General features: G+C 49.0%; 1 protein-coding gene and 2 long non-coding RNA genes across 11 annotated transcripts in view; all 3 read right to left on the bottom strand.

Moving 5' to 3' along the window:
- Nucleotides 1-7,711, bottom strand: part of LOC114895814 — a 31,064-nt gene extending 23,353 nt beyond the window's left edge. The window contains exons 1-3 of one of the 2 annotated variants that reach the window (XR_003793652.1): nucleotides 7,190-7,711; nucleotides 2,886-3,058; nucleotides 1,191-1,427 (exon numbers count right to left, since the gene is read on the bottom strand). This is a non-coding gene — a long non-coding RNA (uncharacterized LOC114895814). The remainder of the gene's footprint in view (nucleotides 1-1,190; nucleotides 1,428-2,885; nucleotides 3,059-7,189) is intronic. The other variant, XR_003793651.1, reaches the window with a different exon arrangement.
- A 5-nt stretch (nucleotides 7,712-7,716) lies between these two features.
- On the bottom strand, nucleotides 7,717-11,456 carry LOC114895815. Its single transcript, XR_003793653.1, has 4 exons — nucleotides 11,203-11,456; nucleotides 9,759-9,885; nucleotides 8,915-9,040; nucleotides 7,717-8,740 (listed from the first exon to the last, which is right to left on the bottom strand). It is a non-coding gene; the product is annotated as an uncharacterized LOC114895815 (long non-coding RNA).
- A 6,757-nt stretch (nucleotides 11,457-18,213) lies between these two features.
- ARID1B (AT-rich interaction domain 1B) overlaps nucleotides 18,214-23,879 on the bottom strand; it is a 411,248-nt gene continuing 405,582 nt past the window's right edge. For 7 of the 8 annotated variants that reach the window (XM_029223438.1, XM_029223435.1, XM_029223437.1 and 4 more), the window contains one exon: nucleotides 18,214-22,778. In XM_029223438.1, coding sequence (XP_029079271.1) covers nucleotides 21,054-22,778 — 1,725 coding nt within the window. In that variant the 3' untranslated portion in view covers nucleotides 18,214-21,053. The remainder of the gene's footprint in view (nucleotides 22,779-23,879) is intronic. The other variant, XM_029223441.1, reaches the window with a different exon arrangement.

The following is a 23,879-nucleotide window of genomic DNA, read 5'->3' as shown; positions in this document are numbered from 1 at the left end:
ATGTCATCAAGTCGTACACACCTGCCTACCAGCCCCTCCACCCAGTCACACTGGCCTGTTGACAGAGGATCATGTCAAACTCTTTCCCACCTCAGGGCCTTTGCATTTGCTATTCCATCTGCCTGGAATGCTCACCCCTGGGCTTTGCAAACAGAGGCTCCTTCCGAGGCTGCCAAACTCCTGGAGCCCATCTCTCACCATCCAGTTGGCCCCTTGGGATGCTCTCACAGAGCACTGGCTTTTTCTTCCCAGTTATCCACCAGAATCCTGGAATTACGTTATTTCTGTATTTACTTATTTGTTTTCTTTCCATCTCACTCAGGGTTGTCAGATAAAATACAGGATGTCCAGTTAAATTTGAATTTCAGATAAGCAACAAATATTGAATTTTACACTAAAGAGAAATTCATCATTTGTCTGAAACTCAAATTTAACTGGCCATTTTGTATATTTATTGCTAAATGTGGTGACCCTATTCCCACCAGCCCAAAGGCTACAAGAAGACAGAGACTATATGATCCAAGAATGTACTCCCAGGACCTGGATCACAGTAGGTGCTTCGGAATTGTTTACTGAACACACCTAACAAGTGGCTGCTTGGAGATTCCAATCCGACTAAGCCGCCACCGCAGCCCATGCCCTTCCTGATGGCACACAGAGCAGCCTCGCCCTCCAGTCAGGTCATCACACCCGCATCCCCTGCACAGCATAGCCACACCCCTGGCCATCCTTAATCCCCAATCCCCACTGTCAAGAGACCAGGGTCCAGAGCAGATCAGGAAAGGTTCTAGTAAACCATCTTAGGGATACTTAAAACTGGGCAGAAAACAAGAGAATAGGAGGGAAAGGAATTTTAGAAGATGAAACTAGACCATCGATGTATGTGGGTGATTTGGGGGAAGAGGCGGCTGCCAGTGAGATGGGGTATGTGTGCAGGCAGGGAGGTGACAAGAGGCCCGGGTCTGACCTCATAGGAACTGCGCATCCATTAGAGGTGCCCTTCGCCGTGGAGACCAGACAAATGGGCAGTAGGCCCAGGGAGGCAGGAAAAAAGGGTTGTAGGGATGGATTTTCAACGAGAGCCAGAGAGTTGAATACGTGTAAAGTTCCCGAACGAAGACTCAGGGGCTGCAGATAACTGGCCACGTACCCAAAGCAGAAGCGCATGGGGGAAGGAGGGGGTTGCATACCAGGAGGCCAGCAGCTGTGAAGCCGAAGGATAGGCGGAGTTAAGGGAAGGAGGACAAGGAGGAGATCCTTGTCAGGTGGCGTCTGAGCGACATCTTCCGGACGGTGGCATCTCCTGGCCCAGCGGCCTGGGGGGCTCCAGCTCTGAAGGGCATGGCGGCAGCACCCTCCTGGTGGTGACGTGGGGCAAACGCGGTACCATGTAACTGCTCTTGCAGTGGCCCTGGATGAAAAAGCAGCTACAGATAAAAACAGCGAACGAGTGAGCATTCCCTGGTGCAGACCTCTGACCCATTTGCCCTAAGACTTTTGTCTGGACCCCCCAAGGCTTGCAGGTTCCTGAGGGGGATGATGCTCTTCTCAGGCCCATGGCCTCTCCAGCCTCGCTCCTGGCCCCTGGCCAGCTCTTGACCTGTGGTCTCTGACTGGTGAACTGCTTCCCACATGCTTGGGGCTGCTCCCCACTTGTCCCACAGCGCCCTCTGGGCTTGACTACGTCACCTCCTCAGAGAAGCCCTCTCTGATACACCGACATGGGAACCTCCTGTTTATCCTCTGTTGTGTCACCTCAGTATTTTCCCTTTACAGTATGGGCTCCCATGTGTAATTGTTTTTTCACTTACCTCCCTGTTCATTGTCTCCCCCACTTTGCTGAGCAGCCCTGAGGGCAGAGTATCTAAGTTGCTTTGTTCACACTATGAACACAGCTCCTGGTTCACAACAGACATCTTTCATCTGTCTGTCTGTCTATCATCTATCGTATTCCAGGCATATATGTATGTAATATGCAATATATAATACATATATCATAAATGCATAAATAATAAATGACTGACTCTCCTTCCTTGGACTCCCAGATCACTCTGCCTGTTAGTCTCTAATTTTGTCATGATTATCATTCTTTGACTAACTGCCCTATTTCTCATTGAACACACTCTCGCTAGACCAGGAGCTGATCTCCACTCTCTGTCACCGCCCAGGGCTGCCCTGGCAGGTGCACTGTCCTGCCCTGTCCACCTGACCTCGACACTGGGCCCCCCTGGGTTTTTCCTGGTTCTGATTCCCAGGCAACAGGAGGAGAGAGTGACTGTTTACCGAGCTCTTGCCATTCCAGGCACTGAGCAAAGGACCCACAAACATCACCCCATTTAATCTGAGACCCATATGAGAGTTCCCATTCACAAACAAGCACACTGGAGGTGTGTTTAAACACTGAAAGTTTAATTTGCTCAAGGTCTTTCTGACTCCAACACCCGCCCCCTGCAATTTATCCACGTGGAACTGGAAAACTGGGTTTTCTTAAATTTAAAGAATTATTTAAAAGGGCTTAAAAAAAAGGGGGGGGCTTTCTCTGAGCCATCACAAGAATCCCAGGTGTTAACAGTTCTGAACCTTGACAGTGATATGTGTTTGTAAAATTACCCATCACTCTCTTCCCTGGAGGCCCGAGCTCTCCCTGCTCCCCCAGCCCCGGCCTGCAGCTCTCTTCCCACACTCTGAATTTGGGGAGCTGCCTCTTGGTGTCTGGAAGGGGCATTTTGTCTGCTATGACCCTGAGCCTGAGCTGAGGCATCCCACCCCAGGTCCTGCATTAAGGAGGCTTGTCTGGGAACCGAGGCCGCAGGGCAGTGGCCACCAGCCAGCGGCGGCCAGCCCTGAGCAGACTTGCACTTGTCAGCCCTGACTCGCATACTTACAAAGGTGCTCGATCCCCACGTCTTCCGCTGAAGGCAGCCTAAAGCTAATGGATGTCTGCCAGTCCACTCCACTTCTGGGCATGCAGGGGATGGACAGCATTGCAGGACTGCCTAGATTTTTCTCTTTCACCAGCAGCGCTCCCTCCTCGACCCAGCTGCAGCCTTGACTTCACCTGTCACAACAAAACAGCTGTTTTAGGTCCTTGGGAAACCAGCCTGGGAGAGCCAGCGAGAGACCCCAGGCCCGAGAGGTTGCCTGAGTCTGCCTAGAGAAGCATGCATGTGCACACGCGTGTGCGAGGGGGTGGGGAGAGTATGCCAGGCAGGTCAGTGGTAAATTCCCGGACCATGTTTTCCTGCTGGCCCGGGAGTGCAGGCTGAAGAGCAGGGCACTCAATTCTGCTCCCATGCCCCCGGGGACCCCCTACTTCAGGGGGCTGTGGCTCCAGGCCCAGAGAGCCACAAAAGGCTAGTGGGAGAACATTCTTCCTGAAGAAAGCCCAGTCCATGTATGGGAGTGGGGCCTCTGCGGGCCAGCTTTCCGGGCCCGACAAGGCCTGACAGGACCTGGCAGACAGTGTAATGAGGTTCCACCCAGAGCCGCCTGAAGCTGATGACACACTGGCCCTGGGGACGTGACTTCAGTGGGCAGCTGCCTCAGTGCCCACTTTAGGCAACATGTGAAAGGAAAAGAGAGAGAGAGGAGTGGCCTTGCTCCCTGAGCGATATTCACATTTGTGTCGAAAAGTACAAATTAAAAGAACCAAGTAAAAACTGGTAGCCCCGGGGCTTCCCTGGTGGCGCAGTGGTTGAGAGTCCGCCTGCCGATGCAGGGGACACGGGTTCGTGCCCCGGTCCGGGAAGATCCCACATGCCGCGGAGCGGCTGGGCCCGTGGGCCATGGCCGCTGGGCCTGCGCGGCCGGAGCCTGTGCTCCGCAACGGGAGAGGCCGCGACAGTGAGAGGCCCGCGTACTGCAAAACAAAACAAAACAAAACAAAACTGGTAGCCCCACCTCCTAGTGATGGAAATTGTTAATATACTGCAGAATATGCTTCCAGATCACGTTCTCTGAGCACGTGAGCACATATGAAAGGGCTTTCATTCTTCTGGAATCTACTTTTCTTACTTAAAAATAAATTCTTCCATGTCACAAAATTTACATCTACATCTAAGTCCCTTGCGTGGATATATCATCATTTCCTCAACCAGTAAGTGGGGGAGGTTGGCCCCCATTAGGCATTTCTGCACAAGTTCGAACTGCCCACACCCAGCTTCCTGGTGTGAAAGGCAGAGACCTCAGCCTGGTCCTTTCCTCAGGGGGGGACTGGCTCCCACTCACACCTGTGGGTCTGATTAGCCACCTGACTTGATTATTCAACTGTGAAACTCAACCCAGGCAGACATTTGAAATTCAAGTTTTCCTGGAGCTATGCTAATAGGTTTAGAGACCTGGGCAGGCTGCTGACCAGGGGAGGGTGACAGCAGAGAGGAAGATTTGAGCTCTTTGAAATAACCTTGGGGTCAAGAGGTCATTTGGTCCAAGTGATTCTTTTTGCAGATAAGGAGACTGAAGTCAGAAACAATTTTATAAAAGATTAATAATCTTGTGGAGAAACTGACAGAGGATACAAATAGAAATTTTCCAAAAGACAAAATATAAGTGAGTTAAGAACATATTTTAAAATATTCAATCTTGTTGACAAAGAAATGAAAACAAAACAATAAAAGGTCTTTTTTGTCTATCAAATTTTGGGGGGAAAAAGATAGTGCTGGCTGGGTTCAAGGAACTGGACCCTTTGTACATGTCCATTGGGATTTTCAAAGATGTGATTTCCCCGGAGTGTACCTTGGTGATGTGTCCAAATAGCCTTAAATAGCATTATCCCACTTGATACATTGTTTTTACAGGAATTTATTCTAGGAATTTATCTTAATTAATTAGAGATAGTCAAAAAGATTTATCTTCTAGGATGTTCATTGCAGCATTTTTTATGGTGGTGAAAATTTGGAAAAAGACATAAATGTCCAAGAACAGGGGACTGGTGAAATAAATGGAGCCCTAGGCAGCCACTAAGATTCAAATTTTAGAAAAATTACTGACATGAAAAGGCTCATGATATAATAAATTTTAAAATTTGCTTATAAAATTCAACACTTTATTCAAGTAGATATTTCTGAGTGCCAGAATTAGAGGTAATTTTTATTTAAAATTTTTATCTCTATGCTCCCATACTTTTCAAAATTTCTACAATGGACACATTCTTTAACCTCTTATTTTAAGAAAAGGGCACGGAAGGAAGACTGGATTATGGAAGGGAGGCTGCAGGGGGCGACGGAAATCAGTATTTGTGAGGTTATGTGCTAACGCTGCTGCGCCCCATTACCAGTAGCTGCGGGGTCAGGGGCTCAGTCAAGGCTGTCCTTCACGCCCGGAGCCCCACCGTGCCCAGCACCCACACAGTGGCTCTGGCTCCTGTACCCAGGAGTTCAGCCTGTCGGCAGACACTGCAGAATAAGACAACGGTGTTCAAGGTCAAGGGCAGTCTGCAGGCCTGTTTATACCTGGTTCAAGTAATGAATAGACCGTAAATGGATTTTCGTTCATTCGGGTGGTTTCTGGTACCTGGTGCCTCTGCCTTGTTTCCACACCTTCTTGTTCCTGGGACTATCTAGAGTTTCACTCTTCCAACATCCCAATTCCCTGCCCCAGATTCAGACGAGGGAGAACCGGGTGGGAAGTACTTTCCACTTGGTTTCCTCCTCCCCCTGCTGGGTAAGAATCGCCCTCCCTTCCTGACACCGAAGGGCCAGCTCCCAGTTCCCAGGGCCTCCCCACGAGTCTAGGTGGAAAAACCGGGCAGGAGCCCTGAGCCGAGAGCAAGGGCGGAGGATGGGCTCATGGGGCACTGGATGGGGACATGGGGCAAAGGCGGCAGCACAGAGGACCCGGGAAACCTGCGATGGTGTTACACAGCCCCAGGCCAACCGGGGCCACCTCTCTCCGAGCGGTAGGGCAGGTGGCACCGGTCTGAGGACAGGTGCAGACCAGGCGCGTCTGAGGTAAAGAAGCGGCAGGGGTTGGCGCTTCCACATGACTCCAAGTGGTGCGGACCCCCGGCAGGTGGAGGAAGACCACACCGAGAAGAGTTAGAGAAGGAACATTCAGGGACCAAATTCTTCCTAAATGTAAACCACGTTAAAAACAGGAGGCGAGAAACCCGTCTGCCCTATGAGAAGCATGTTCCTCAAAGGAACTCCTCCCGGTTAGTCCAGCGGGGACAAAACCTGGGCCACCGCCCGCTGGAGCTGCACGCGCTCCCTGCCAGGCGCTGCCAGGCCCTGAAGTTCACAGTGAGGGGACTGTCCCCGCCCTGGCCCCCCTTCCGGATACGGTCACTGACGCAAACGCACACCTGGACTACGTGGCGAAGCCTGAGGGGTGCTGTCAGAGAGAAAGGGCAGCGGGAAGGGGAGGAAAGCCGCCTGGGAGGAAGAGGCAGCCTGTCCACCCCCGAGGGGAGCCACCGCCTCCCCGGCTTTTGCCCACGTCTAGCGGCGTCTACGTGAAGCCACCTAAGGGCTCAGTTGCTAACCAAGTTCCAGCAGAGGGCCCTTGACTGCCCTCTGGAAGGCTAATTCGTCCCCGGATGGGAGCGTCTGCGGGGCCTGCGGGACAGAGGCGCCGGCAGCGCACACAGGGCGGCCGGCACGGGGCTGCCTTCTGCCGGGTCTCTGAAGGTCGCTCTGCGTTTGATTGACAAGTGCCATATGTCCCAGTGCGCAGGGCTCTGGCCTCTCCTCTGAGCTCTCTCTTTTTCGCGTCTTTTAAAAACAGGTTCCTGTTTGCTTTGATTTCATACGTGAGATTTTATCGGTCCCTGTTCTGCAGTGGGAGGAAGTGCACGAGTCCTAACTCTTCGACGGCACAAGGGCTGAAGGCCAGCGCCACCCGCCCCCTCACCCACCCAGCCCAGCTCCCACGGAGGCCCCCGCCCCCCAAAAGGGCTGCTCCCCTTGGGCGGCGGGGGTGAGAGGCCTTGCGAACGCTGTGATGGGGCCTGGAAATCCCAAGGCCTCCCCAGACTCAGCCAGCTGCAGGCCCCGATGGGACGCTGCTTTGGCCTTTAACTTGAATAGCCAAGCCCCCGGGTGGCTGCTGAGCAGCGGGCCCCTCCCGGGACGCCCGTGGGAGGGCCTTTCCCCGCCTCCCCCACCCTTGCGGCCGGGATCGCTGCCCTTGCTTCCTCGTCCCTCACAGCCACCACACACTGCACCCTCGGCACCTCCGTCCCCGTCCTCACCTGGCTGGCCTTCTCTCCTCCAGGCGATTCTGGAAACTTCTAATTGCTCTGATGAGTCTTAGAGGCACGTTGAACATCCTGGCTCTCATTTCCTCACTTAGTCTGCGGGCTGGGAAGGCTCGGCTGGAGGACCAGCTTGCTCCCGAGGGGTAACTGCAGGGGCAGGATGATTAGAAGCCGTCAAAGCTGTCAGGGAACGCAAGTGACGGGCCCGTCGCCGCGCTCTAACGACTGCCTGCTTGCTTCACTTTGTCAAGAACACCCTCATACGCACGACACTCCGACACCTGTCTGTCCCCATGAGTCCTCTGGACCACGTCTTCACCCGCTGTCAGAATTCTACTCTTTAGGATTCTCTGAGTCTTCCCCAAATAACTTGCTTTCTCCCCCTTATTAGGGGGCCCCATTTGTTCTGTCATCCACGCACTCTGCCCCCACCTCGAGTCCTGAGCCCCATCCAGGAGCGCCCGAGAGCCCCCATTACCACCCACGCCGCCCTCCCAGTGAAGCACCCGCGCCCGCAGAAGCCTTGTTAACCCGAGGAGCTGCCTGACGTGTCGGCAGAGAAAGAATTCCTTCTGGCCACACTTCACCTGGAGCACAGTGTGTCCCTCCCCATCCGCCGAACCGTGAGAGCCCCGTGGGCAGAGGGCCACACGGAGGGGCACACAGCTTTCACAGTCCACTCTGCCACAACGCAGCCCGTCCCCTTGCCAGTGTCCCTCCACTGCCTTGGCACGATTCCGGCAGGAAGGTCTGAGTGGGCACTCGTCCAGGGGCATGGCTGGCGTGTTCTCAGCTGCCACCCTCCTGTGGTCTCTGCCCTTTCGCTGAGCCTGGTTTTCTTTCTGTTGATTCTGTGAGCCACCTGATATCCTTCTAATAAATCGCATCTCTGCTTGAATTAGCCCATGTCGGTTTCTGCCACTGGCAACCAAGGGCCCTGGCTGGGCCCATAGCTCCCTCCCAGGGTTGCTGGAAGCATCGATGGCCTGGTGGGGGAAGCACGGAACGGTGGCAAGAGTACCCAAGGGTTAGGTGTCCCATCTCTACCCTCTCCAGTGCCGGGGCAGACTTTCCAGTTCCAGGTTCATTAACGAGGTTTTCCTGCTGCTGGTATTATTAACATTTCTGGTTCCTTTGGGTTGCTGCAGACTCACGAGTCAGGGAATGCTGATGAGACTCTGTTTACTGCACAGAGTTGCACCCATCACCTCCCTCCACGTAGCAGTGAGTGCTATTCAGAGGGGTCTCCTTGGGAAGGCTTGGAGCTGTTCATTACCTGTGGTCCCTCAGACCATCCCTCTCAAAAGAAACCTCGTTGCATCATCAACGCCCTCCACGATGTCCTCCCCTGGTGACACGTCTGCATTTGTGCCCTCCCGTCTCTGAGCAGGGCCTGGCCATAGTGGCCACCACATCCTCGGGCTGGGCCCAGAGATTGGTCCTTCTCGAGAAGACAGATCCTCCTCGCTTCCAGGCACTGGAAAGAGGGCTCTTTGTTCTGGGGAAAGCCAGGGAAACCCCAGCTTACCAATGGCCACAGGACACCTTTTAAGAAAGAGGAAATGTTCCTTTTTTCTCTCTGTAACAGTAAACTCAATAAACAAACAATAAGCTCATGAGAAAACATACAGCTATGAACTGGGGTCGTCCCACTCTCTTCACTATACTCCTTTTGCAGGATTTCCTTGGAGGACCTTCCTGTTTCCTCTGAGAGCTTACCTTTGATCCCCAGGGACCAGGCCTTGTGTGGCATGACTCTCAGCTCCCGCCCCTGGGACTCAGGTCTGGAGGCAGGTGCCAGTGTGGTGCTGGGCGGCCGTGGGCACACTCAGGATCCGGCGTTCACTGAGGGGAGGATGAGAAAGTGGGGCCCCGGGGGCTCAGGAGAGGCCTGGGAGAGCTGGAGGAAAGCCAGGGCCGCTTAGGTTTCCTATTACTAAACACCTCTAATGGACCGAGGTCATTTGTGAGGGAGGACCGTTGGGGGGCCACTGTGAGGGAGGAGTGAGGGCTGGTGCCCTGCGCTGGCTGGGGGCTCCAAACACCAAGCCTGGCCCTGGAGTGTGAGCATGTGTGGTGAAGCGAAGGTAAAGAGCCGTGAGGACAGAAAGCCGGGCCGGCTTTCAGGCTCACCACCTAGTGACACAGGAGGCAACCTCGAGCCCGGGGAGGGTTCAGAGGCCCAGCGCCCGCAGTGACTCAGGGCGCTGGGGACTGACTAAGGGGGAGGCACCTGGGGGTGAAAAGGATATTTTCATTACCTTTGAATATTTAAAAGTATGGCATATACACACACATTGTACCAACGTCAAGTTCCTGGTTTTGATACTGAATATGGTTATCTAAGATGTAACCACTGGGGAAACTGGTGAAGGGTACAGGGGACCTCTCTGTACTGTTTGTGCAACTTCCTGTAAATCTGTAATTACTGAGAAACAGAAAGTCATTTAAAAAGATATGGGATAAAACTTTTCTTAATAAAAACCTGGCCACGTCAGGTCACAGAAGTTAGCTCCCACAAATTCCAAAAGGGAAAAATCAGAGCCGGGACATAATTTTCTACCTGAGGCTGTTGGAGTGGAACCACTAGTTTCCCAGGAACTGGCCAGGGCTGGGCATGGGGGCCGATGGAAAGGCTCTAGGAAACGTTGGTGGAGAGCCCCGAGTTGGCATCCATCCCCAGGGCCAATCTGCAAGGGACACTATGATTAGTAAAACGGGGATATTTCTATAAGGGCCTCTCATGGAGGTGGCGGCAGCAGTTAGAGAAAGGTTGCAGCACTCCGGCCAATACACACAGACACACGTGCAGACACACCCAGGCACCCAGACACACATTACCACACTGCCCAGCCACCTCTATGGCTGTACCCCCTACCCCTCACCCTAGTGTAGGGTGGCAAGACAAGCCCTGAATTTACTGGCAAAAGGCCAATGTCCGCGAATGGCCTCCAGAAGCACCCTGAGTGCTGCACTTCGGAGCACAGCAGACTTTTATGGCTGTGTTCTTTCCAACATGGCTTCAACCCTCTCCTTCATGGCTCACGGAGCCTCCAGTGAAACAAAATTCAATTACAGAAAACATAAAGCTTCCTCTTTACTCCTTTGTGTGAGGCTGAAATCTTTTAATACAGTTTCTAACAAAATCCACCTCAAATCCAATAAATTATGGAGAAAAATAGTTGAACTTATAAAAAGATTCAGAAACCTACAATAAGGGGGCTTATGTGAACAAGCATTTTCCTGTGAAACTGATCTTCTCCCAGAAAGAAGAAAACTTTATATTCTCAAAGACACTAGGGAGGGGTTTTCCCTGGTGGTGCAGTGGTGGAGAGTCCGCCTGCCGATGCAGGCAGGGGATGTGGGATCGTGCCCCGGTCCGGGAAGATCCCACATGCCGTGGAGCGGCTGGGCCCGTGACCCATGGCCGCTGAGCCTGCGTGTCCGGAGCCTGTGCTCCGCAACGGGAGAGGCCACAACAGTGAGAGGCCCGCGTACCGCAAAAAAAAAAAAACAAAACACTAGGGAGGAAATTTCACCTATGAAAAGAGAACCATCTGAAATGTTTAAAATACTGTTTCTAGAAGTAAAACATTACTCATTGTTTCTTAGCTCCACAGGAGCAGTGAACAGTGTACTGGATGTTACAGAAAGCCAAACTAATACCTTGAGAAATTCTCTGAGCCCTCAGAAGAAAATATAAAGAGGAGAAAACGACGAATAACAAGGAAGATAAAAAGGAAGATCACAGAGTATCTGTTGGGGAGATCGCACAACAGGTTTTCCAGAAGGAAATAATGGAGTAGAGAAGAATAAATAATAGAAGAAAAATGCTCCGATATAGAAATTTACATAAGCCATAGTCCCCGACAGTAATGCAAGAAAACGAAAGATCACTAGCAAAGAGAAGAACAGGGGGGTAAAAATGAAACCACTTTCAACCGAAAAGAGAGCTCCCCTCGCCCCAGAGCATCCGCGGCGGAGGGAGGAAAAGAAACAATCCTCACCACGCAGCCGTCAGGGCTGAAGGAATATCCCCGCGAGAAAATGGATAACTTGAATGTATCCTACAAAATCAAACAGAAATAAAGGTAAATATTCCAACGAAAAGGTAGGAAAATAACAAAACAACCCAGAGAGAAGAAGGGACGAGAAGCTGAGATTCACAGCGGAGCGAGCAGCCCGGGAAGGAGAGCAGGATGGCGCCCACGCGGTAAGGCAGTGGCGGGGGCTGCAGGTCCCGAGGCCAGGAGGGGCAGGAGGCGAGCAGCCCGAGTAAGGGGAGGACCTCGCGGGCTGGGAGGAGACCCGCGGGGAGAGACGCGAAGGGCGGCCCCATCTCCTGCCGTCGCGGGGCTTCCGGCGCGGAAGTGAACGCTCGCTGGGCCGAGCCAGCGGCGCGGGGCTCTCCCGGGGCCCTGGCGGGGGACGCCAGGCAGTGCACCGGGCCGAGCCCGCTGAGCAGCGTCCGCAGGCCGTTCTGGGGCGCCCTCCCCAGGTGGCTGCGCCGCACGCGGAGGAAGCAGGGGCTGTAAACCTAGGCGCTCACCTCGGAATGTTCCGGCGACTTCGAAAGGCTGGTCCTGAGGCGCTGGTGGCGAGGACCAGGGCCGGCGGGAGAAGGCGGGCCGTGGCGGGGGAGCGCCGTGTGGCGCCTCCTCGCTTGCCTCGGACCCCGGCCGTCGTCGCGGCAGCCTGAGGGCACTCCCGGACCCCAGGACGCAGGCCACTGTGGACCCGGCTTAAGTGGCCCAGCTTCTAGATCTATCCCCTGACTCAAGACCGATGTGCCAGAGCGTGCGGGGTCCGGTTTCCACCGCCGCTGGGCCGGAGACCGTGCGGAGCGGGCGGCGCTCCGGAGCGCGTGCGGCCCCCACGTGGGCTCCACTACGCGGGACGCAGACGTCAGAGGCCACCTCCCACGGCGAGAACACTGCTGATTGGCCAGTTGGTTTCCTTGATCTGAGCGTTTGCGCAGAGCGGAGTAGAATTATTTCCGCCTGCCCGCCACGAGGCCCGACTGCTGGCCAGGCAGGACTTCCCTGGTCGACAGTGACGAACTGTGCCCTCACCAGTCTTCTGGGGAGCATCTTAAACGGGGGCCCGGGCCCAGCCTTGGGAGGCTGGGGGAGGTCTGAAGGGGTGCAGCACATCCCCCTGCCGGACGGCGAAACACCCTCTCCATGCCCTTGACCTTCCCCTCGCCGGAGCGCGTGGACACAGAGCATCTCCTCCTATTGGCGGGTGGTCTGCAGCCGGGACTCTGCCCTTGGCTCTCACACCGCCCTCCTGATGTCCTCCACCTCGGGATTCTGCTTCTCCCTGGCTTCTCCTCTTCCTCCCCGGTTTCTCCCTTCACCGCTCTCGTTCTGAATCCTGAGCCCGGCCCTCACGTCTTCCCAGTCAGCACACTCTCCCCTTCTATGCAGATGACACCTACACACCTTCACTCCAGCCTCTACTCAGGCGCTGGCTTCCAGGCCTCATGTGCAACTGCCCACTAACTAGCCACCCTAGCATGCTCCATAAGCACCACAAACTCAAGAAGCCCCTGCATTAGTTTCCTGGAGCTGCTCTCACCCAGCCCTCAGCACTCCTTGCTGGAATACTGCAAAACCCCTCATGGTTTTCACCCACCGGTCTCAGATTCTAAGCTGAGGCTCTCATTACACTGTTCCCGAGTTTTAAGTCTTTCCGCAGCCCATTAAGGCCAGCTTTCTCAGGGGGATGCAGAGCTCTCGTGGTCCTGTGCTCGCTTACCTCTCTAATCTCATCCTCGGCACTCCCACCCCTCCTCTCCCTCAGGTCGCTTCAAAACCTGCCGTTGAACAATTTTGGATTTCTTTTAGGTCCCAGAATGCCCAGGGATCTTTCATGACTCTTTCCTATATGATGAGCCCTCTGCCTGGAAAAGAACCTTTTCTTAGCCCTGCTCCAAGTCAGGCAGTTTCCTACAGGAAGCCGCCTCAGGTTGCTGGCTCCAAGCCCGGCTGGGTTCTTCCGCTGTATCCTCTGCCCATGACTCTGCAACACACATCACACTGAATGGTTCTTACTTACTAACTTGTGGCCCCCTTTAGGCACGTGATGCAATGAGAAAGCGCTATGATTATTAAGCGCCTAACATGTGCTAGATGGCAGGCTCAGGCTTTGCCCACTACGTTATGTTGAAGGGAACGGCAGAGGCATGGAGGCAGATTCAGACCGGGCTGCGGCAGAACACAAGGAACCCTGCTCTTCGGGAAGACCCGCCGGGCCTGAGGCAGCACATGGCTGGCTCTGTCTCCCCCCTGGCAAGTACTGGGCTGGGTTGTGTCCACCCCCGTGCCCTTGCAGGGTGGGAGGGTCAGAAGCCCTCCGTCCTGGAGGTGAGGAGGGCTGGAGGGCGTGGGGAGCTCGTCAGCAGCCGAGCTGGGAAGGCAGGCCTCTCCCGAGGATGATGGGAGCCCTGTGAAATCCCCTGGCAGGGCTGCACCAAAGCTCGGTTTCCTATATGCTTTTGAGAACAGAGTAAACAGACTTCTCACCTCCACCTCCATAAAGGAAGCCAGGCAGGAGGCTTTGGGAGTGTTCTCCAAAAATGAAAGTTCAATTCCCTGGACAAGCGCGAGAACTCGAAAACGATCTACAGGCACTTAGGAATTTCACTATTTAACATCGGCCCTTAAAGACAGATTCTGGGTGCGTGGCAGATGCCAGTTTGTATCAAGATTTGATTGCTCAGTACTCTGAGCCCCCAAACTAATATCGAATTTAATTTCCAAAAACAAGGCCCACCAAGATGCAATTCCACTAATTAACAAAACCCTTCTTTTTCCAGATGCATTCCGATCTGTTACCCACCAAAGCAGACATCAAATGTTAAATGTGGGCAGAGGGGATTGCACATCAAGAGCTGGCTGAGAGAGGCCTTCACTCCAAGCTCCCCTTTGGAATTGAAACTCATCTCGATAAATCACCATGGCTCCTCGCCATCAGGAGTCTTCTCCCTTCAGATCTTATGGCCAAGAGAAGTACTGGCCATATGTTCACACCATTTGGTGAAAAATACACTGAACCAACAAAACAAGCATTGCACTTATGGGTAAACTTTTTATCATGCTAAAAGTGTATTCATCTTAAATGTGCAGATGTCATGTCATTTTTCCTCCCCTTGGGAACAAATAACTGCTTGTATTAGACCAGCATTTTTAAAGCTATGATCCAAACATAAGCAGCTGGTGTCCTCCCCATATGTCCCTTGTCACTTTTCATTCCTCAGGTGTCCTCTTTTGAGTCACAACGGGTGACTGAAAAGTCAGACAGGAAGGAAAAAAATATTATGAAATTAAAACCCTCAATGTTGTCTGGCAGGGGCACCAAAAAGGTCACTGATTGGTAGAAAACTCCAACAGCCCCCCAGCCAACCTAAGAAACCACAAAACTCAATGTTGTGCCAGTCCCTACTGGACAGGCCCATTCCCTGGATGACTGTGGATTTCGATTTAAAGCCACCTGGGGTTTGGTTCATTCTAATTTCTCATAAAGTATCATCTATGAAAAGCCCATGGGCCCAACAGTACTTTTGAGGAAATATACATTCCAAGTGTTATGATGTATTTGAAAATCTGACATGTCTTGGGAATCTCTCCTTGGCAGAGTATCTTGTGTCCAGTAGGGACGTAATCCTGAGTTTCTAACAAGAAACCTTGGAGGTGAGAAGGGAGGCCCAAGGCAGGCTTGGAGGACTGAGACCTGTAACATGGGTAGCTTACACCAGGGAGTGGGTGATAATTATGTTTGTATCTCAACACAAAACATACAGATGAAGCTCTTGAGGACGATGAAGATGACAGCAGAGAGAGGCTGTTGAAAGGACCTGTCATACAAGGACAGAGCGTTGCCCAGAAGTTGCTGATCTGGGTTTGAATTTAGACTGTGTTCCCTTGAACAGAGGCACAGATGTAAAGTGAGCATATGACATTGTGTCTTGGTCATGAGACTTTACAAAAGACACCCCCATCCCCCTGCTTCAATCTGTGGCTAACATACTTCATGGCTTCTGTTTTAAAAGTCCGTGTCTCCTCTGGATGTGGCATAAAGCTGAAAACATTCTTGAGGCAAATATACTTTCTTGGAACGGTTTTGTTCCAACTACTTTGTGTGTCAGCCTCTGATTCTGTTCTGCGAGAACGGATGTTATAATGTTCTATACTAAGGCTTCTATAAGGAACAACTAATAGCTATGAAATTCTTTCAAGTGCAAAAAACATCCAAATGTGAAGTAATTACCACTTACCAGTAAGCAGTGTTATAAATGCTGCTGGTTCCTGCCTGAAGGAATCGCTTTTGTTTGGACAAGGATATCTTCAAGGAGCTGAATCCAAGTTTAGGTTCCATAAGTCTTTGGGAAAATCTAGTTTGTTGAACATACAGATCCAGGGCCAGCTAAATACCAAATTTATGCAGAAGATCAAAGCTCAGGCTTCATTTATTTACCTGACCTTAAGCTTACACGGAAATGAAGAACACCCTTAATTCCACTTCTATATCCCACAGATATATGGCCCATCTCCAGCTAAGTGTGAAGACTGCAGTCCTTTTTCTCTAGGGAAGCTCTCTGCTGTGCACATCAGACGAAAAGGAATAGCAAAGAAAACACTGTGATTGGCCACCTGTGATATTTGACCCCTGAAATATGTTATGAGCCACTTTTCTTTTTTTTTTTTAGAAGGACAGGACAGGACAAGTTTACTGCATGACTGCACTGTATTCCAGAGATGTGCTTCTTCCCCCAGGCCTGCAGAATGAAAGGTGAGGTCTCCTACCACCTCTGGATATCTGACAGCCAAAACTGACATTCAGTAGAGAAATTATGCAGAATCACCCTTGGCACTAAACACAGCCAATCAATAGGCTAAGCTTTTATGGCTTTTACCAGAAAACCAAAAACAAACAAGTCACACAAACTGTGTGACTATGAAAATGGAACGATTCTTAGACCAGATTTTTAAATTATGTGAAATACGCTTTCGGGCACTCACCAAACGGAAAGTGTTTTATGTATGTTTGTGATTAATATACGGTAATCGCTTAGGTTACAAGACCTTCATACAATTATCTAATTTAATCCTCACCAATCTTGAGGTGGGTGTTACACCCACATTACAGGTGAGGAAGTGAGTTTCAAAGAATCTAAGTACCTTGCTGAAGGTCACGGAGAAGCAAGAGAAGATTCCGTGACGTCTCCTTCAGTGAGGACATCTCAGTTTCAGTTTAAGAAATAAGAATACACGAGGATAAGCAAGGAACATGGATGTTTAGAAGTCAAGCATGATCCTCGGCTGATGCAGTGATTTCCCAGAGCTCTGCAGCACGTGTATATGGATTAAAAAAAAAAAATGTCCAAGGTTGGTTAAGTCAGGAAATATTGAGTACTTGGGGTAAACAGATTTCTTTTTTGTAGGATTTCTCAGTCTTTAATGTGATACTATGGATTATAGATGCCCAAGAGGGGAACATGTGAGGAGTGGTTTTTTTTTTTTTTTAGATCTCCTCTGCTTCTTAGAATATACTTTAGAAAAAAGCTGGGGTAAAACTTGAAAAAGTCCTTGAAATCAGATTCAGGAAGAAAAATTAGTCTCATACTTTGGGATGTTTGGATGTTCTTCCCCCACCTTCCCCTCAGGGTTTCATATATTTAAATCCCAAGTGAATGAACTTGACTTTGGCATTTGAGGGGACTGCACGACTTGGATCATCATTAAAACAAACGTACGGCTGGAAATCAGCCGATAGAAGCATGAAACACAGTGACTGGAGATGCGCGTGGGCGCGTGTGGCGGTTTGTGGAACTTAAGAACAAAAGAGCCCTTAAATAAGGTCTTCTTGTATAGTTTTAGTCAATTCCTGAACTTCCAAGGGCTGATCACGTAAGCTGGGATCACTGGGTGCCAGGCTATTGACTCTGGCTTTTTCCCCTCCACTTGGGAACGTACAAGCACCCTCGTGTGCAGAGAATCAGGAAGGGAACCAGAAGCTTTAGAGTCACACTGTAGGGCTGGAAGGGGCCTCAGAGACCGGCTGTCCCACTGCGTTTTCTAGAGCTCACAAGCATGTGGGTCAGGCCCCAGCTGAGAGCTGACTGAGTTCTGATTTTAGTCCAGAACTCTTCTTATACCAGACCCCAATTCCCACAGCTAGATCCTCACTTCACTTCTTAGTCAACAAAATGTACTCAGTGTTCTCAACGCATAAAAGCTGTATTTGAAGATGAGTTTATTTCTGTAATTGTCTGACAAGAACGACCAGAACATAACTGAATCAGGGTCTTGGCTCATGAATGACCCTTCAGCACCTAGAACAACAGAGCTTGGCACGCAGCATGTGGTCAGTGCATTTCTGCTGAATTAATGAATAACGTGACATCTTAGCAGGTTATATACTATCACCATGTATTGGCATTTTTAAAAGCTCATTTGACTCTGAGGTTCTCCAAGAGAGCTGACGGGATGGCAGAGTGCGGGCCTATCAGGCAGCTGCGCTCAGCTCCCCAGATAAGGAAGTGAAACGAAACTCAGCAAGAAAATGGGCTGTTTGAATTGTCACTTTGGCTCATTTATAATACTTTCTTTGCTTCCTTGCAGGTGAACAGATATGGGAATCTGTACATGGTGTTTGATAAAAAATGAAATATTTCCAGCAGGTTTTAAATGGATGATTTCAGGGCTAAAGCCATTTTCTTTTCGTAAAAGAGGTAGTTAATAGCTTACATTCTTTATCACCAAACTGCTCGTACCCCCTTAAAAGAGTCGTTCTCCATTATAACTTTACAAAAACTGCCTAACTAGTTTTTGAATAGGCCACATTCACCAATAAAACCTGATTCTATTATCATTCTCAATCTCAAACAAAACATTTGAATAGTTATTTCTGCACACATGCCACCCAGTAATATCTTATGTGACATTAAAGAATTCACTCAAATACCAACAGATTCAACTTTATAGCACCATTCCAAAATACTAAACTTTCTTTGCACCTTTATTTTAATCTTTTTTTTTTTTTTTTTTTTTTTGGTACACATTTAAAGTATGGGCATCCTGTAAATTTCTGAAAAGCCTCATAGGAAAAAAACAACAACTCATTTTTAGGACAAAGCAATAACTAACTCAGTTTGTAGGCAAGATGATCTCAGGCAGGTTGTAAGTTCTTCATGGGCTTCTGTAGTCTTCATTCTGGGGTGAAAATGTAGAAAGGATGCTAAAATCTTCCTGGATTATTATAGAGATTATGCTGTGTATCGTATGTAAAATCTTGTTGCTCAGACTCTAGGTATCGATAACAACCATGACAACAACAGTCTTTTGTAATGATTTTACTCTTTTGATTGACAAACTTCAAAGTTTGTGTATACCTTTTATTCATACTCTGTAAGAGAGAAATTAGAATAATATTGAATTCCCTCTTACAAATCTCCATATTTGAAGGTTGGAGCACTAGAATCTGTTCTTAGCAAGCAGATGTATTTAAAGTAGAATTATAAATGGGTTTTAAATTCAACATATATTTGGCTGCCTTATTATATAAGAAGACTAAGTAATGTGGGAGTTGCCAGATGATGAGAATGCTTGCAGAAAAAATGTTTTCTTGTAACACTGGAGTCCTGTTTCACACTCTGATGATAACTGAGCGCTCTCGTCTAACTCTTCCATGTATTATCGTGAGTAATGTGCGCCCGGGTAACAGGTCTGGCGAATGGACTTGGAATTTCTGAGTCTGCTGAGATTGTAAGGTGGTGCGAAGAGGTAGAGTCAGAAGGGTGTCCACTAACAGCTGAACTCTGCAGCCGTTTCAAAGAAATTGATTGTTACATGATAGCAGTCAACGACCCAGGAAGAAAAAGTTTCAATTAGAAGTGACAAGTATTAAAAAGCTGCTGTGCACCGGGTAGGAAGGAATATGAGGATATTAATATGCCCTGAAATAGAAATAATCACTTTGCACTATGTACACCACATACAATATAACATATTCTTTTTAACATTGCACAATATAAATATTATACACGGTGGAGTAAACTAATGCAAAATAACTTTGAGGCACACAAGAGAAACATGGAATAGATTGAACTCTGATCGAAATTAAGATGGGGATAGAAAAAGGCAGGGTGTTAACCTGGCAGGCCAGTGAGCTCCTGGGATCTCACCTCAAGGGCCGGCAGCCACCTCCCATGCACACTGAAAATTCTCATACCTCAATGTTGTTAGAGTTGATCGCTTCAAACAAAGACTAATTAGCTAAATACTTCGAGAAAATCAAACTGTTGCTCCCCACTCTCAAGTAGGTAACCCTTAAAGGTCCCTCCCGACCTCAGGGTTTCTTAATGAGGGGCTATGTTAGTACACGGCTGTTTTCCCCCTATTTCTTGTTACTTGGTTACTATGAAACCACTTTAAGGAAACTAGAACAGTATTCAAGAACACCCATCACAGTGCTTAACAAGATTTAATGTACATTTATTCTTAACATGTGGAACATATAAAGATTTTATACTGAATAAATGATATTCATTAAGCCAGAGGAAAAGGAGGAATTTACATCAAGTTTTTTTCTTTTTTTTTAAACTACATTATCTTGAAATACAAATGTGGATTCTCTTCACTGAAAAATCTTTGAAGTTGTGTTTCTTCCTTTTAGTTGTATTTTTTTCTTTTTGTCTGTACTGGTAACCATTGTCTAAATCAATCCATATGCAACCATTTCCACACCTTGATTCATGAAGCAAATTGTGATCAGCTGCTCTCCCGAATAGAGCATGACTTTATACATACAGAAACTTGTACATTACCCTCTTTTTTTTTGTTTTTTTTGTTTGTTTTTGTATTTTTTCTTTTTTTTTTGGAGATATGGCCCTAATGAAAAAATATATAAAATAAAAATAAAAAATTATTTAAATCTACCATCACTTCGTAGTTACCACATCATGAAAAAGAAACTAAAAACTCTGTACTAAAAAAAAAAAAAAAAAGGAAAAGAAAAAGAAAAGAAAAAATGAGGGTATGTTTAATGTACAACTTCTATATACATCACAGCCCATAGGCAGTAAAAAAAATATTTAAAAAATGATTAAAGGAATTGTGAAGAACTGTCATGTGGAAGGTCAAACAACAGACAGCAGACATGACGGTAGTGGTGAGGAAGCAATTTCTGTCAGGTATGTGTTTTCAATCTTAACTTAAAGAAACACTGTTTTTGCTCCTAGCCTAACGTAACCATTTTCCTGTGGAGAAACCAGTATCATTTCATACTTTGACTGCTGACTGACACACCTCCGTGAGCCCCTATACCTACATCTCTAGAAGTTTCTATTGCACAGAGCTTTGGGTGATGGGATGCAGTTTTTATTTTTTCATTATTTGAAGAATAACACAGCTAGGAAATTGATAATTTTTCACCTTTTTGCCTCAGTGTGGTGAAATTTTCCCATCTTAGCATCTTTTACCCTAACTTTTTTCTTTAAAGTCAATTCGCTTCCCAAAAAATGCAGTAAGACATGGAAAAGCACATTAAAAAGAAAACCGGTGAAAAACAAAAAGTGACCTTTGAATGCACTAGACAGCAACTTTGGTTAAAAAAAAAAACACAACAAAATTAAAAAAAACCCAAAAGGATGTACTTATACACACAGATGGCAAATATTAATTTCATAACTGTTCGAATTAATTATCTCTTTAATTCCCAATTGGTAAATAGTGGATGGGGCAGAGGAGCAAAGATTTTCTTTCCATCTTCCTACACTGGAGAAACAAGAACAGAAAACAGCCAGTTATACGGGAGCCTCTAGTCTTCACTCACACATGCTGCCTTCTCACTGATGTCATAACTGCCCAATCTGAAACAGTACATCACAGATGACAGACGCAACCAGAGAGTTCAGGACGGCTGATATCGAGATATCCAGCAATCGACCCTCGTGCAGAAGGAACTCTGAGCGGTTCTCGTCCACTCTGGCCATGGCCAGCAGAGCCTTGGCCGCCCTGCACATCATGTCCACGCTAGGGGGCTCTAGAGGCGGGGGCTGCATGTGCATGAGGTTATGCTGGCTCTGCTGATACTGGGCCATCGTGACCCCATCCTCTAGGAAGCTTATCAAGTTCCCGATGCTTCCTTTCTGCACAGCTATTGCCCTTGCAGCCAGCGCGTCCCCTTGGGCAAGGTTCGATAAAAGCGCCATGGACATTTCTCGACAGACTGGGTTTTTGCGATCCCCAACGTACCTAACTAACGTGGCATAGAATTTCTCCTGACGACTAAATGGAGGTGTAGCCAAGATCAGGTCCACATTGTTGTCCTGGATGCTGAGTTTACAGAGCGTCTCCAGCACAAGTCTCTGAGGCGACAGGACAGAGTTGGGTCCCACAGTGGGAAAGGGGTCTTGTGCCTCTGCTGACGGGCACACCATCCAGTGCAGCAAGCCATCCAATATTGGCAGGCAGATGCTTTCCGTGTAAGCAGACAAGTCTAGCTGCCCAGAAATGTTGGCCAAGGTGACCAACGTGTTATCCCTTAAGACCTCGAGGCAGTCCCACCACCACTCATCTTTGCTGCAGGCCACCCCTTTGTCCTCGTCTTCCTCCTTCTCATAGGTCTGTGGCGCTCGTTTTCTCTCGGGATGCTCGTGGTGAAGAAGAATCAGCTTCCCCAGGATCAGCACCAAGCCTGGATGTTTGGACATTTCAGCGTCATTCCCAGGCACAAAAGACAAGCTCCGGACAATATTCGACACGCAGATGCAGCGCTTAGCCAGCGAGTCCTGCCAGTGCGCGACGGTGCAGAGCGGAGCCTCGTCCCGGCTCCTCGGCTCGTCCTCCAGCAGCTTGATATTGCGGTGACTTTTGGCTTGATGGATTCCAAAGGGAAACTTACTGCTTTCGGTTTGGGTACCAGGGTTTGCGTCTTCAGGAAGAGCCCCTGGCCGAGCAGACAGGACGTCATCAATGGTTGCAATGATGCTCTTCTCTTGCTGCTCTTCAGGATCCCCTTTGCCTTCTTGCTCTTTCTTTCTACCTGTGGCGCTTAAAGGGGGAGGTGGACGCCTGCGAGGAGGAATTTCCATCTTGCTCTCAAAGTGAGTCTGGATGTGCTCGGTGGTGTCCCCACCACCGAGCTGCCAGTGCAGAAGTCCACTGCTGAACTCCTGAACACGACCCAGCTTGTCAGACCGGTCGACGACAAACAGGTTGTTCTTTTTGACTATCTTTATTGGCAGCTTGTCGAACTTACTGGCTTGCCTGGGCTTCTCCTTTGGATCCGCGGTGGCATCGGGGGAGGCCAAGGCCGTGCTGCTCCTGTCCTCAGTCTCCGCCTTCCCACCGTCTTCCTCCTCGTCTTCCTCCTCGTCTTCCTCCTCATCCATACATTCGGCATCTTCTTCCTCTTTCCCAGAATCGTCGGCCAAGGACTGGCTGTCATCTCTCTTTACCACATTGTGATCAAGTGCTTTTTGGCTGGGGTCTCCCACTTCATATTCCATAAGAATCCCGAAAATGTCAATCAGGCATTTCCTAAAGTACTCTACTAAAAGTTCGAGAAATCCGGACAACTAGAGAGACGAGAAAGAGAAGAGGTACCACGTCATAACCTCAGGTGCGACTGAGTGGGTGAAAATCCTGAGAGCTAGCAATGCATTTGCTGTGAGTATTTTCATGTTTTGATTCCTATTTGGCTAGGCCAGGAAAGAGAAACCATATGTCAGCTAGAACTACCTTCCTGAATTTTTCATTATTGATCAAACCAACATTTACCATCTTTCTTATTTGCTGTTTACCCTCTTACAGTATCAACATGAAAACTTACTTGTTATTTTCACATTTCTGATATTGTCAGTGAGGGAGTGCTCTGCTGTTCTGTACCTTTGTTTCTGATTTAGACACAATGCAATCATGACTAGAAGAGTGGGAACGTGGATTTTCTAGACTCATTTACCCAAACTGAGTCTGTCCTCTTATTTATCTAAAACTTTGCTTGCCTGGATTTTTATGGTTATTATTCTAGGATTTTATGGCTATTTTTGTCTTAGGTGCCATAGGTTATTCTAATTTACATTCTCCATATATTTGGGGGAGAAGATAATTTCAGCAATGTAGTAGCTCATAAACACAAATCAATTTAGTCCCTGATAAATGAATGAGAATGTTTCACAGAATGCACTTTTGTATTTTAGCTATTCACAACTCCAGCTGAAAGACAAAAGCCACTATGAGAACCATCTTTGTTTCCTTTAAGCAAATGTTTATATCAAGAAAACCAACATACTCCATGGTTAGCAACTGGCCTGATCCCCTCTCTCAACCCCATGCTGCTGCATTTAGGAATGATAAAGGGTAAGTAAGTGAACAAGGATTTCTTAACGACAGATGTTATGGAAATCAACCATAATTTCATATCCTGCTGTAAGTTTCCTGAAAGTGGGTTTGAAACAATTATTAAGAAGTAAGAGGAGGGCTTCCCTGGTGGCGCAGTGGTTGAGAGTCCGCCTGCCGATGCAGGGGACACAGGTTCGTGCCCCGGTCCGGGAAGATCCCACATGCCGCGGAGCGGCTGGGCCCGTGAGCCATGGCCGCTGAGCCTGCGCGTCCGGAGCCTGTGCTCCGCAGCGGGAGAGGCCACAACAGTGAGAGGCCCGCGTACCGCAAAAAAAAAA

The sequence above is a fragment of the Monodon monoceros genome, unplaced genomic scaffold (genome assembly GCF_005190385.1).
Source record: "Monodon monoceros isolate NGI ecotype Baffin Bay Population unplaced genomic scaffold, NGI_Narwhal_1 Super_Scaffold_15, whole genome shotgun sequence".
Classification (NCBI taxonomy): Eukaryota; Metazoa; Chordata; class Mammalia; order Artiodactyla; family Monodontidae; genus Monodon; species Monodon monoceros.
Note: the sequence above shows the minus strand (reverse complement) of the source record. Positions and strands in the feature narration are given on the sequence as shown.